The sequence below is a fragment of the Lactuca sativa genome, chromosome 4 (assembly GCF_002870075.4).
Source record: "Lactuca sativa cultivar Salinas chromosome 4, Lsat_Salinas_v11, whole genome shotgun sequence".
Taxonomy (NCBI): Eukaryota; Viridiplantae; Streptophyta; class Magnoliopsida; order Asterales; family Asteraceae; genus Lactuca; species Lactuca sativa.
In genome coordinates this window covers 335,750,326-335,764,120 of record NC_056626.2, presented here as the reverse complement: position 1 = coordinate 335,764,120, position 13,795 = coordinate 335,750,326, and the positions used below count along the sequence as shown (strand labels likewise).

Genomic DNA, 13,795 nt, shown 5'->3' with positions numbered 1-13,795 from the left:
CTATTCTTTATTACCACTCAAGGAAAGAGATTGGTGAAAATTTCCATAGAAAGGCCACGAGTAACTGTGAGTAAAGAGTTGATAGCAATATAAGAAAATAAATACACCCCGATTTCTTTGAAAAAGATTCAAAAGTTTTGAATGAGTTTCAATATGTAAGGAACTAGGATTTAGTTGAGAAATACAAAAGTATCCTACAACAATGTAAATCGACCAATCCTAGCAATTAAGTTTCATGTATTTCACCATTGCATTTTGCATATAATTTTCACAAGTCATACCTGACTCCAACATTTACTAACAACATAATCTAGGTGGAGTAACTTTTATCCCATTAACACCGATAAACCCACATAATGATACCAACAAATATGAAACATTAAAATCAACATTTTCAACCAATAAACTTAGATCAATGAGTAGCTTGTATTTTGATTCATATGTTAACATCTTCATAGCAACCATGTTCTTGTTTAGTATACTCTTCATATGACGAACAATTCTATCCTTGAATACTACCAACAGATAGTCAATTGATTTAGATGGTCATCAGCAGTCAGCCAGAGGAACCTACCTAACAATCAATGGGGTGTTAAAGCCTTCACATCATCATTTCAAATGTACTTGAAGAATGATTAAAGAAAGAAAGATTTATTTTACCTTTTGTTTGATCTTTATAAAGGAGTTGATGTCTGTCTCTGCAACAAAAAACGAGCCAAAACTTGTTTCGATTTCTTTTAGCCGTGGAGTTGCGGAATTTCCCTTGGTGAAAGTCGTTATTTCTGGGCAGTTGTTGATTTCTAAAGTATCCAATAATGGGAATGAAAAGTCCTCCTTCCCCAAGCTAAACCCCTTAAGACATGGAAGCCAATCAAGTGTCAAGGACTTTAGACAGGGTAACACAATCTCATTTGTCTTTCCATCAGATTCTTCGTCTGCTTCTACATCAACATTTGTGTCCTTAACAATGATCTCCTCCATATGGTAACAATCCCATATATGTAGCTCTTGGAGTTGCAATAGACTACCAACCATGGAACTAGTAAATACATGTTCTAGCCTTTCACATCCTCTAATATCGACTCTTGTTAGGTTTGGAAAATCAAATACTGTCCACCGATTGCTCTTCCATATATACCTCAGAGCAGATACAACTTTTAACTCAACATGTCTTAGGTTAGGAAGATTGAAAACAGTAGTAGTAGTAGTAGCTGATTCCAATGCAGTTTCAAATACCTCCTCTAACACATGACAATACCTTACATGAATCTTTTCCAGCTTTTGCAGTTGCAGCATCTCACTCGATGGAATAATCTTTTTAACATCACGATTACATCCCACATCTAATTCAATCAAGTTATGAAAAGACCAACGCATCCCTTCTGTAGTAACAGGGCACGAGATTGCACCATGTAAACTTGGAAATGGGGTCTGCAAGTCCAATAAAGAAAACGCCAGAGGCATATATATATATATATATATATATATATATATATATATATATATATATATATATATATATATCACTTGGAATCAAAATTTTCCATTATGAAGAGTAAATGGAAAAGTTTGATTCCAAGTGACAACATAAAGTTAGACTGAAACTAGTGTGAATGTGTTTAATAAATATATAAGGATTTATACCTGACGATGCGCAACATTATGAAAGTTAAGGCCAGATTCTCCAAGACTATGTTTGCCTAATGCAGTGTGTATATGCTTGAGCATGGGAGCTGTGGACCCACCAGGTGCAAACACTGTCATTTGAGGGCAATTCTTAATCACAACATAAGCCAATGAAGGCCACCGGAACTCATTCATCCCCAAGAAGAAACCCTCCAGCTCTGGTAGATTAAATAGTTTAATGGACTTGAGACGAGGAAAGACCACAGCCTCCTTTGATGATGATGATGATGATGCATGTTCTTCCTTCACAATCACTTTCATTGACCCGCAATCCAATATCATTAACTCTTCCAGCTGTCTCAGACTTTCAAGTGCGGAGAATGTGAATATATGTTCCAAACTACCACACTTGCTTATTTCCAATATCATTAGATTGGGAAGCATAATAATGCTATTTACTCTTGGAATTTCATCATTTCCTTCATCACAACCACTCTTGTTGTTTTTGTTGCTGCTTATCCCTTGAGTTTCAAATACCTCCTTCACCCCTTTGCAACGCTCTATTTTCAGCACTCGAAGCTTTTGCATTTGTCCTGATGCATAACATGGAATAACACTAGACAATGCATGGCAGCTTCGTATTTCTATCTCTCTAGAGTATTGGCATAAGCTCCAACAAACAACACCTGCTTGAGAAAACTACAAGACACGAAAAGTTAATGTAAGATTAAACTGTACACACAACTTTTGTTTAAGAAGTTTAATTCAAATTTCAGTTTTTTTAATATACTAAATGCATGGCACAAGTTCTCTCCACATCAAAAATGTAGTTTTGGTTTCTTTTTTTTTTCTTTTTCTAGTTAATGCTGGGATTTATTGACAGAGGGTAAGTTTCTGAGTCTTACATCAATCATACATCCATACTGTAGTTTACAATGGATTAACAGGTTATGTGTTACATGCATGACCCTCAAATTTTAATGACTAACCTTTAGTCTTAGGAGCTTTGATAATTAAATTATATTAATAATGTGATAAAATATTTGGTTCGATTCTGATCATTGTTGGATAACAAGAGTAGTAAAATTGTCACAAGAAGATGATTTTTAGTACATGTATTCAGCATCAGGTATGAACAAGTTACTTCTGTGTGTGATTTATTGTGTTTTTAAGTTCTTTTAGTTTTAACTACATCTACAATTAATACAGGGATTCGTGGTCAACCCCAAGTTTTGTTGACTTAACTATGTGGGTTAATGGTTAATCTTTGTGGTTTGTAATATTAGGTTATCTTATTTAATTTGTGAAATATCTTTTTAAAATTTCGAAAATGCATTACTTTGTACAATAAGACTTGAATACATAACTGGTTGGATTACAACTATTAAAGGAAAAAATAAACAAAGTTATGAAAATGGAAAAATAATCTAAGATGTTTGGTTACAAAACAAAAGAGGATTCACATAGAATGGCAAACCTAACTAGACGTGTGTGCATTTTTCTAATTAGAAACAATAATAAAGAACTATTATCAGTAAATGATATGAATTATGATAAATAACAAATACGAGGTAAAACTTGCTAAAATGAAAGGAACTTTTTACATGATTTGGTGATTTTCAAGAAAAAAATGGATATTGATAATGAAATTAAATAAGTAATTCAATACACACAAAACATACCTTAAATCGATCAAGAAAAGCACCACCTCCACCAATACACTTAAGATTGTCCAGTCTAAATAGAGTGAGAGAATCAAGGTGAGGGAACAAGATGGTGCTTGAATGGGTAGATGTAGTCATTTCTTCATCCACATCATCTCTTTTTGAAACAATTTCTTCAATACCATCACACTCGTCAATATTGATTCTCTTTAGGTTGGAAAGAAGTTCTGCCATGAGAGGTGAAAACAAGTACTTAATGCTTTTGCAATCGGACATGTGTATGGTTGTGAGGTTGTGGAATGGGGATTCTGATTGTTGTAAAAATTTATTCCAGTTGTTGCACTTCCATACATGACTCATGTTGTCCATATAATATAGATATAATTCCTCAAGGTTGGGAAATATAGGTTGTTGTTGTTGTTGTTGTTTATGGTATGTTGTTACCAATTCTCTACTTGTTGAACTCTCTATCTCAAACACAACCTCAACTCCTCCATACTTCTCCAAGTTGAGTTTACGGAGGTTGTTATAAAAAGAGTGTATGAGACACGATGTGAATACAACATTAGAAATAGTATCAGTGACTGCTTGTAATTTCACTTCCTCTGACAAAATATCAGTCTGTACATATATATCCCAACAAGAAATGTAATTAGTAACGTGAGCATGGAATTGTGTTAATGGTTTATAATTTCACATCCCTTCTCAATTCTGTCTCATAATTTTGGATTTGAAGAAGATTGTTTTGATTTCAGGTAATTAATTTTTTAAGGAACATTTGCAAATGATTGAAATTGTTAACAAATTAGAAGTAGTTGGATCTTTCACCTTCAGATAAATTATTAGAAGATGTTATACGCTGCTATGCAACAATTAAATACTTTTTAATTTAAGATGTGCATTATTAGAAGATGTCCCCTTTTTTATTCAAAAAAACAGAAGCTTAATCCTTAAGTAAGTAAGAAAGTGAAATTGAAATCCATACCTGCTCTTGCTCTTGGCTACTCTTTTCCGATTTTTCATTTTCCATGTATTCTCCACAGTCATCTATTGATATCTCCAAAAGTGCCCCCATATTAAAATTGGTGGTGGTAGGTGTGAATACATTTCTAAACCTCTTACAACTTTCAATGCTTATGCTTTCAACAGCTTGAAAGCCAGAAACAAGGGGGCAAGAGTTATTTTCACCTTTTATACACCACACCTCTCTTAACTTCCATGAATTCTTCACTTTAATGTTTCTTAAGCTCCTCATGTTGTCTTCTTCTCCTATGGCATCAACACAATCCAAGTCGATGTTGAATAACGATTCAATGGAACCACATTTCTTGACTTCAAGCTCTTCAAGATGATGCAGCAGAGACATGGGGTTGTGTGGAAATAGATTCACAAGCTTATCACAGTTACTCACTTCAATCTTTCTCAACTTAACTCTCTCACCATTACTAACTTTATAATGCCATATTTCCTTTAAATTCTCCATCTCATCAATTTGAAGTGTCTCCAACTTAGGAATCACAACCTGTAAAATAATCATCCCTTAATAGCCACATCCAAACACTAATACATCATATAATCAAATAATAGACATATATATATATATATATATATATATATATATATATATATATATATACTGAAACTTTTAGTTAAAAAGATGATTTAACTTGTATTAACATAAAACATATATCTACCTCTTCCTTCAACAAACTAGATGTTTCCAACTTGTTTTGCGGATAAATGCATGTGAAACCTGGAATGCCCTTAAGTTTCAACTCTATGAGTTGTGGTAGCTCAAGTTTGTTGACATTTTGGCACAAACCCGATAGCTTTGGTAGCCCACTCAAAGATAAAATCTTCAGCTTTAGGAGTGTAATTGTCTCTTTTCCAGCATTCTCAATACATATGAGTTGTTCCATATTATTACATGAATCAACTTCAAGATGCTCAAGATTTGACAAATCCTTGGCTACACCAATTGTGAAAAGGTATCTCAACTCAACACACTTGGAAACGACAAAGACTCTTAGAATTTTGAACACGGAAGGTTGAGGAGAACGTGAGGACTTCACACAAACATCACCAAGATCATTCATATCATCAACACTTAAACAAAGCATTTCTGTTTCAACAAACAACTCGTTCATTCTAGAGTCCAATAGTTCACCTTTGTTAGTAACCAACTTCAATGTGTTTTGGACAGGATACGTTTTCTTAAAGTAATCTGATCCTCCATATAAAGTACATCCCATTGAGATCTTGAATCGTTTAAGTTTCCCAAACGACATATTATTTGGTTGGGCATTGTTTTCAAAGAACTGGAACTCTAATGCAGAAAGGCCTTTTGAACATTCTGCTAATTCATTGTAGCTGACATCTGTCATGCTAATATTACCACGAGTTTGATCAGGTCGATCAGAAAATCCCATATACAACTCTTCAAGTTTGACCAAATTATTAAAGACACCGTGTGTTATATGAAGACCATGACAATCTGTTAAATCAAGTAACCTTAGCTTCTTTAAATTTCCGATAGTGGAAGGTAACATTTCAATGCCAGAATTAGCAAAGCTCAACACTTCCACATTCGCCATATTTCCAATACAAGAGCAATCAAACATCTTTAATGAACATTCATGGAGATGAAGCACTCGAAGGTTGGTGGAGCATTGAGGAGACAAGGGAAGCATTGGATACTTCATTTTATCGTATGATATAACCTGGAGCTTTTCCATTCCTTCATAAAAGTCTTGTGGAAATCTTAGCGACTTATCTCCATGCATAAGTTTCAAAATCGTTAGGTTTGGAAACTTGAAGTCTCCTGGAATGTTTCCAGACATACTCTCGCATGTTAATGAAATTGCTTTACAAGAGTCAGTCGTATCATTTTCAGTCCATCTAGGCATATTACCATGGTTGACAACTGAAGCATGCTCTACTTCAGAATACATACCTAAAACAAAAGCACGAACCAGATCATGCATCTTGACACACCCAACATCATCACTTTCAATTAACAAATTTGTCTGCACCAGTCGCTCAATGCAGGTGTTGATCCTGTTTCTTGCTTTGATAAATGTATAGACTCTATCAAATATCTTTAATCCCCATCCATACCTCATCAACTCCTCAGTAGGAATATTGAAGTCTTCCGGAAACAAACCACACATCAAAAACACCGATTTAGTCTCTTTGTCATGGAGATTGTGGTAGCTCGTTTCAAAGACTTTAGGTGCAACATTGCGAAGGTCATAGTGCTCTATACGCGAAAGTGCATCCTTCCAAGCATCCTTTCTTTTATTTCTAAGAGTACATGCCATGGTTTTGATGGCAATAGGTAGACCGCAACACTTCCTTACAATATCTTCTCCTATCTTATGGAGCTCGGGCTCAGAAGTTTCTACAAATTGTTGGAACAAACTTTGTGCTTCTGCTTCTATTAGAAGTCCAACATTAAGAATTGAATTAGATCCAACTCCCATTACTGTGCAAACATGTTCGTCTCGTGAAGTCAATAAGACCTTGAAGTCGACACCTTGATTTGGAAAAGGACTTAAACCAATATCTTCTAGATCAACAGACTGCCAGACGTCATCAAGTATTACAAGGAATTTATTCTTACCTTCTCCAGAGTTGGCCTTGAACCATTCACGAAGCTTATCAGCTCTTGCTGGTTTAGTGCTTTCTTTTAACTCTATACGAAGGTAATCCGCTACAGCTTGTTGAATAGCAATTGGGTCCGTCTTTTCCCCTATAACTGCCTCAACCATATAACTGAACATTCTATTTTGTTTGACAACTTTTTTTAGTCTTTGCATCATTGTGGTCTTCCCCACTCCACCCATCCCACATAACGCTATCATGTGGGAAGCGTTGTTTGGTTCAAGTGCTTTCAATGCTTGAGTAAAAGTTTTTTCTCTTGACTGAAAGTCATTGTAATCGGTTGATGCTGTGGACGAGGATGCCTTCTTCATGGAATCAACTTTTCCCAGAGGAATGGGATGATCAGTCCAAGTGATCAAAGAGTGTTGTCTTGTGGCACTTTCAATCTCCACAATTAGCTTCAAGGCTTCCCTTCCGACTTCATGTTTGATCTTGAGACTGCAACAAGCGGTGACATCACTAGGAAGGGTTTTTACTTTTGCATCGATCTTTTCTACTTCTTCTAACTAACTCCTAACTTGATCTGAAATCTCAAGACGAGTTCTTATGTTCCTGTCCAAGTGGTCTTCTTCAGCATGTCTTGTAGCGTTCAACTCCCTCATTTTGTTACTCATATCCCTCACATGTTTTGTGCTGGAAATGATGTAGCCTAGATGTTTCTTAACAGGTTCCATAAGTGTCTCGGCAACTGGTTTAAGAATGGCATTAACAACATCCATTGCTGGAAATTCTTAATTGTGGAAGTACCTACATAGTAACCAACAACTTGTCACATGAAATTGGATGAAAACTTGTAATGGATTGGGCATCTAAATGCATCCTAGATTCATTGCATTCATAGCCTAATAGGAATCAAGAAAATGGTTTATCATTGATTAATTATAGAAAAAAAAAATACCAAAATATGATTATTTTAAAAAAGATGATAGTGATTACATGTATTAGATAAGTGAAGTCTTCATTTTTTCAAAAAAAAAAAAAAAAAAACATGGAAGACTCCAATAACATATATAAAGGTGGATAGATCTTGAGCGGATGAGTGAAATGGGAAATAGATCGTTTGTGGGATACTGTTGTAGCAAATCCTTTAAAAACTAACCCAGATCCCTTCACAAAAATGGATTTTACAGAGGTATCTCTTAAATCGTTCTCATCAGAAAGGTAAAGTCAGTACCTATTATTCTTCAAAAGATATGTAAAATATGGATCAGCTTATAATGAGCAAGTTGCAAAGCTACTGATTCAGTAACAGAGCCAAGAAAGAAACTTAATTTCCTAGGCGATGATACAACAGTTTGCAAAGCAGTATTTCGGGATGAGCAACCTGATACGTGTCTGGTGTGTCAAAAATAATCCAGCTAGATTCGGAGGTCAAGACTCAAGAATCACAGCCCTCTGACCAAGCTCTCCTTCGTCGCAGAATCAGATTCAAATCAGAATCGAGGAAAGAAAAAAAAAAGAGGGAAGTTGGAAGTTGGAACTTTGAAACTTTGAAGGAACGACTGAACGTTAATGAATTTGACTAGGTCTTCATAATGGAGTGATACTGATCGCCAGATGTGTGCATGTTAGAAAGGAAAAAAACAATCCAGTCCATTTCATATTTTGGGCTAAAATAGCCAATGGGTTTGGCCAGTTATGTATTTTGCTAAAAAATCGACCCAAAAGCTACAGTCAAAAGTATCGATATTCAAATATCATGATTCAAATATTAGAGGTAAGCATGGACTGGGTTGAGTCGGTTTTCAGCTAAAACCAAATCTAAAACTAAACTTTCGGTTTTCAAAAAACTAGAACCCAATCCAACCCAAAATGTATGTGTTTGGTTTTTCGGTTTTACCGGATCGGTTTCGGGTTTAAACCCAAACTCATTCCAAACTCTGAGAGAATTGTCAATTGAGGTTGCCTTATATTAGAGTTAAAAGAGGATGTAAGTTTCATATAAGCACCACGGTTGTATATTTATAATTATTGTATCTAAAAAAATATATTAAATGTCAACAAAAAATTGCAGCCTAATTTGAATTGTAAGAAAAGACAAATTAATGTGAAAAGTAAAATAAACATAATATTTTAAATAGGTATAAATAATATTTAAAATGGTTATGCATATATATAATGATTATGTATAAATAATATTTAAAATGGTTATAAAAATTATATAATTTTATTTAATTCAACATTAACAAATAAATTATAAAATAAATTCTAAAATGAAGCATAGTTATATGTCCAAAAAGAATCATAAATCTAAAAAAACATGGATTGCCCTGCGTGCAAAAGAATAGAGGGACGAAGATGATAGAACTTAAAACTACAGAGACTAAATTATATGTTACATTAGGCGTGAAATTGAAAATTAAGGCATACAGTTCTGATTTCTTAATAGAGAAGAAGGATAACTGCAAGGAGATCAAACTCCCTTCAAAAGCTTATAAAGTAACAATGGGTGGCTGCGTTGTGGTTTGATTTTGGTATTAAATGGCAGAAAATTTGGGATAAGATTCATCGATGAAGCTCCGATGAACAACAGGTAAAAAATTAGGGTAATTTTTTCGAAGAAGATGCACAACGTCTGGGATAGAATAGCTTTCACAAGTAGTATCTTAGTAGTTAAACTTTGATTGAGGTGCAATACTGAATCCCAATTTTGTCTCCTGTATCTTCTGAAAATTTGGAATTTTGTTTTTTAATTTATTTTTAGCTTGGTATTCCCACTTGGTTTGAGTACAGTTAAGCAATCGTTTGATTTTATTAAAGTTCAGTTTGAACAAATTATTGGAGAGTACTGGAGAACGGTTATAAATGTTTATGCATACATGTAGTAAGCCGATTTTTTACATTGGACTTTATATATATATATATATATATATATATATATATATATATATATATATATATATATATATATATATATATATATATATATATATATATATATATAACTTTAAAAATATAGTAAAAAAACGTTTAGAAAAGTAGTATGAAATTTGTGATAAAAAGTTGTATAAGAGTTGTTTTTCCCATGCTCTTATTATGTTTAATTTATCCGTTTCTGGCGTTATTTAAACTTTTATAATCAAGACCATTCACACCAATAAATGTTGTCTTACTGTTATGTAGGAAATCTTAGTAATGTTACACATGGACTATTAAAGAAGATTTGCCGATAGAGGTTGACTATTGACTCAAGTGTTGCAGGGCCTAGGAAATTCCTTCAAGGACAACAGAAAGAAGCTTGTAAGATTCCTAACGCTTGTTTTCCTAGTTATACCTTTTTATTAATAATTGCTATATTGTATTTGTCAATCAAAGATAATTCTATACTTCAAAAATATCATAATGCATAAAAAGGTAATTTGATTATGGATAACACATTGTAGTATAAGAATATTAGCTAGTTACAATATTTTTTTGGATTTACGTAATTAAAAGGAAAAGTTTTTTAATTTTCCAAAAAATAAGACATTTTTAAAAAGTTTTTTTCCGGTAAAAATAACAAATAATTATTTTATAGTATATACAAATGTCATTGAAATAGCAATGTCCTTGTTAAAAATGTATTTAGATTAATGTAAAGTTTCATTTTTTTCCTATTACAACGATGTTTTTTGAAAAGATGTCTTAATACTCTAATAAGCAATGTACTTTCAAAGTACATTGATATAGTTAACAAAAGTGTGACAATTTGGTCATTAATGTATGCATAGAAGCTAGTTTTCAAAATTATCCATACACTGGGCCGCCCTTTTTCTTTTTTACTTTAATTGTAAAAGATGAGGTGTTTGGGAAGTAGTGACCAATAGGCTACCCATTTTTTGGTTATTTTTTCATTTTAATCTGTTTACTTGCTATTTGGTATTTTTATCCGGAAGACATAAAAGTGGCAATTTGTACAATGTTCTTCTCAACATGACTCTTAATGATAGAAAAACATCCATACTTGACCATTTAAAGTGAAATATACAAAAATGGGACACATCACAGAATATTAATAATTGGTCCGTGTTAAACTTAAAACTATACATAAAGTGAGTTGTATGATTGGTCCCTATTAAACTTAAAACTACAAAATCGGTACACACATCACGTAATATACATAATTGGTCCCTATTAAACCCAAAACTACATAAATTGTCTTTGTATGATTGGTACCTTTTCTACACAAATATACAACTATAATAAAAGTAGGATGTAAACTGTTTTGTTTTATTAGTTTTTATTTGTGTTTTGAATATTCTAAATATTGACAGGTTTGTTTAGTATAAATTATAGCAATGAACTTTTGAAGTACATTGCTATTTTATTAGATTTTCCAACTTCAAGAATCTATCAAAATAGCAACGTACTTTGTAGAAGTGTGTTATTGCACGCTGACACTTAATGAGAAAAAAAAATCCATATTTGGACATTTAAAGTGAAGCAAAAAGAAATTTATTTATTAAAAATTAAGTCAATCTTATCTAAACTCATGTGAAAGTACAATGCTATTTACTTAAAATAATTTTTGTACTTTCACATGGCTTGTGAAATCGGAGTTTAAAGCAAAGAAATTGGAACTTGGTAGTCAAATTTTATTATACATGTAAAGAAATTATTGTGTGTTCTTTAAACGCTAACTATTCTTTATACATTTAAAGTACAAATGCTTTAATGAAAATATGAATAAAAACTATAATGATAACTATTATAAACATAAAAAATGAAACATCAAAGTACTAACCTGTTGTTGTTTGTTGTTTGTCTTTGTGTTATCGTGGTAGAAGACGTGAACGTGTTATCGTGGTGGAAGACGTGAAGAAAACGAAACGAAGACACTGAGAAATATAGAAAAGGGACGATTGAGATAAATCTAATGATAGGTCAAAATGTTTTTTTGATGTAAAAAGGTAAATACTATTATGCAGGCCTGATTTTTTGGGATTCGTATTCAGTTACACGATTTAAGTATAGAATGTTTCTTTAGATAAGAATGCTAAATTTGAATTAAATTTTAAGATAAGATATTTGTTAATTATAGGAGATTCTAATTTGAATTTAAACCTCTATAAAATCGGATATGAATTGCAGGAACGATTATAAGATGGGTTACAATGATGTCAGGTGGCATAATGAAGATTAGAATGATGACAAGTGGAAAAATGGACATTAAAAAATGGACATGTGGCATAATTTGGTTTTATTTATTAGAAGAGGTAGATGCAGGACAAATTCCAAATTTAACGAAAGAATTTACAAAAGATGTGGGATAAGTTGTTGTTGAACACAATAAAAGAATACTTATCGTATGTGAGTTTGGAACCTGGGTGGGGTAGTTGAAGCTTCAAGCACCTCAACCAGCGGACTAGTCTACCATTTTGTTTTTAAGTCACAAATACATAAATATATACATGTAATTGCAAAATATAAACACACACACGCACATACAAACACACACACACACACACACATATATATATATATATATATATATAAGGTTAGGATTAAATATGAATTATAATTATTATGTGATTGTATGACTATATTTTAGACATCAGATCATAATTTTTAGTGGTTAAGCTTGCTATAGTATACCATACTTACGGTGACATGCATCACATATTAACCATGCTGTATTTTTTTAAAAAAAAGACTTGTATTTAAGGGCATTATAGACATTTTATTCAACATCAAGTAAGGAAATTGTTGTTATTTAAGGAGGTATAATTCTTCTTTTTTTTCAAATCAATATATGCTAAATTGATAAAAACCTAAGGATAATCAAGATGCGTTATATATTATCATCTTCCAAAATTAATTTGATAACCCATTTTTTATTATTCTTTCAGTATAATTTGTTTTATAGCTATATAAAGCTAATTATTAACCTAATTAGGAGCTATTCTTTTAGAATACGATGTTTAGCAGTAATAAAATGCTAATTTTTCCTATTCTTTTAAAATAATACATTTAAATTTATAGAATGATAACTAGTAACCATTCTTTTAGAATAATTTTCTTTATAAAGTGCTTCTTTTATAGTAGAATGGTAATTAGTAATTTCTTACATTCTTTAGAATAGTATGGCAAAAGTTACACCTTTTAGAGATCCTTGGTAATTTAGGGTCTGTATTATTGTTACTTAATTGCTTGAATAAGTTACACTTAATTTATACATCTATACAAATCCATTTTCTTTGCCCTTCTTGCAGAATCAACTATATTTTATAAACAATAGGATATTAATTAGTTTCTGTGCTTTCTTAATACATTGTTTTACAATCATAGAATGCTAATTACTAATTAGTTTCTCCTTCAATCAATCTTTGTTGTTCTTGTTGTTCAACTAGTTCTTCCATCGGTAATTCTTGTTGCTTTAGTACACATGCAACTACAAAAAAAACATGTTACCCATTGTTCAAATTTCAAATACATTATTATTCTACAAGCAATATACACCATACTTTTGTATGCAAGTTAAATTAATTGAATTATAAAAAATGATTGTCTCAGGGAATCATACATGAAGCATTATATATATATATATATATATATATATATATATATATATATATATATATATATATATATATATATACTAGATGTGTGCCCGTACAAAGCAGCGACGATAAATAGCTTTTTGAACGAATAGTTTTCTTACGAAAAAATAATTATAAGATTTTGTTATTAGTTATTACGTAATAAGAGAAAATACCACTTTTAAATTAAACTATTTAGGTTTAGAACTTATATTTATATTGTATGTTTATACATTAGATGTAAATTAATTATTATCGGTATCTAGTTTAAGAAATGTAAATTAACTTATATTGATGGATTTAATGTTTTTTAATTGTTATTTT

At 31.9% G+C, this 13,795-nt stretch overlaps 1 protein-coding gene and 1 long non-coding RNA gene across 2 annotated transcripts; one reads left to right on the top strand and one right to left on the bottom strand.

The window, feature by feature from the left end:
- Positions 1-205: 205 nt before the first annotated feature.
- On the bottom strand, positions 206-9,032 carry LOC111909982 (uncharacterized). Its single transcript, XM_042901458.2, has 6 exons — positions 4,985-9,032; positions 4,276-4,812; positions 3,309-3,911; positions 1,645-2,325; positions 661-1,431; positions 206-570 (listed from the first exon to the last, which is right to left on the bottom strand). Exons 1-6 carry the CDS (start codon positions 7,262-7,264, stop codon positions 550-552), a joined length of 4,893 nt encoding a protein of 1,630 aa, XP_042757392.1. The 5' UTR covers positions 7,265-9,032; the 3' UTR covers positions 206-549.
- Positions 9,033-9,326: 294 nt separating this feature from the next.
- On the top strand, positions 9,327-12,378 carry LOC111909974 (uncharacterized). The gene is made up of 4 exons (XR_002856417.3): positions 9,327-9,486; positions 10,077-10,193; positions 11,717-11,842; positions 12,024-12,378. It is a non-coding gene; the product is annotated as an uncharacterized LOC111909974 (long non-coding RNA).
- Positions 12,379-13,795: the final 1,417 nt, after the last annotated feature.

What these genes read in the sequence shown, in the direction of transcription:
- LOC111909982 (XM_042901458.2), bottom strand. Translation starts at nt 7,264, where the DNA reads ATGAAGAAGGCATCCTCGTCCACAGCATCAACCGATTACAATGACTTT. An exon ending in CTAGTTTGTTGAAGGAAGAG is followed by an intron (nt 4,813 to 4,984) that starts GTAGATATATGT and finishes ATTATTTTACAG; the next exon opens with GTTGTGATTCCTAAGTTGGA. An exon ending in GTAGCCAAGAGCAAGAGCAG is followed by an intron (nt 3,912 to 4,275) that starts GTATGGATTTCA and finishes ATATATGTACAG; the next exon opens with ACTGATATTTTGTCAGAGGA.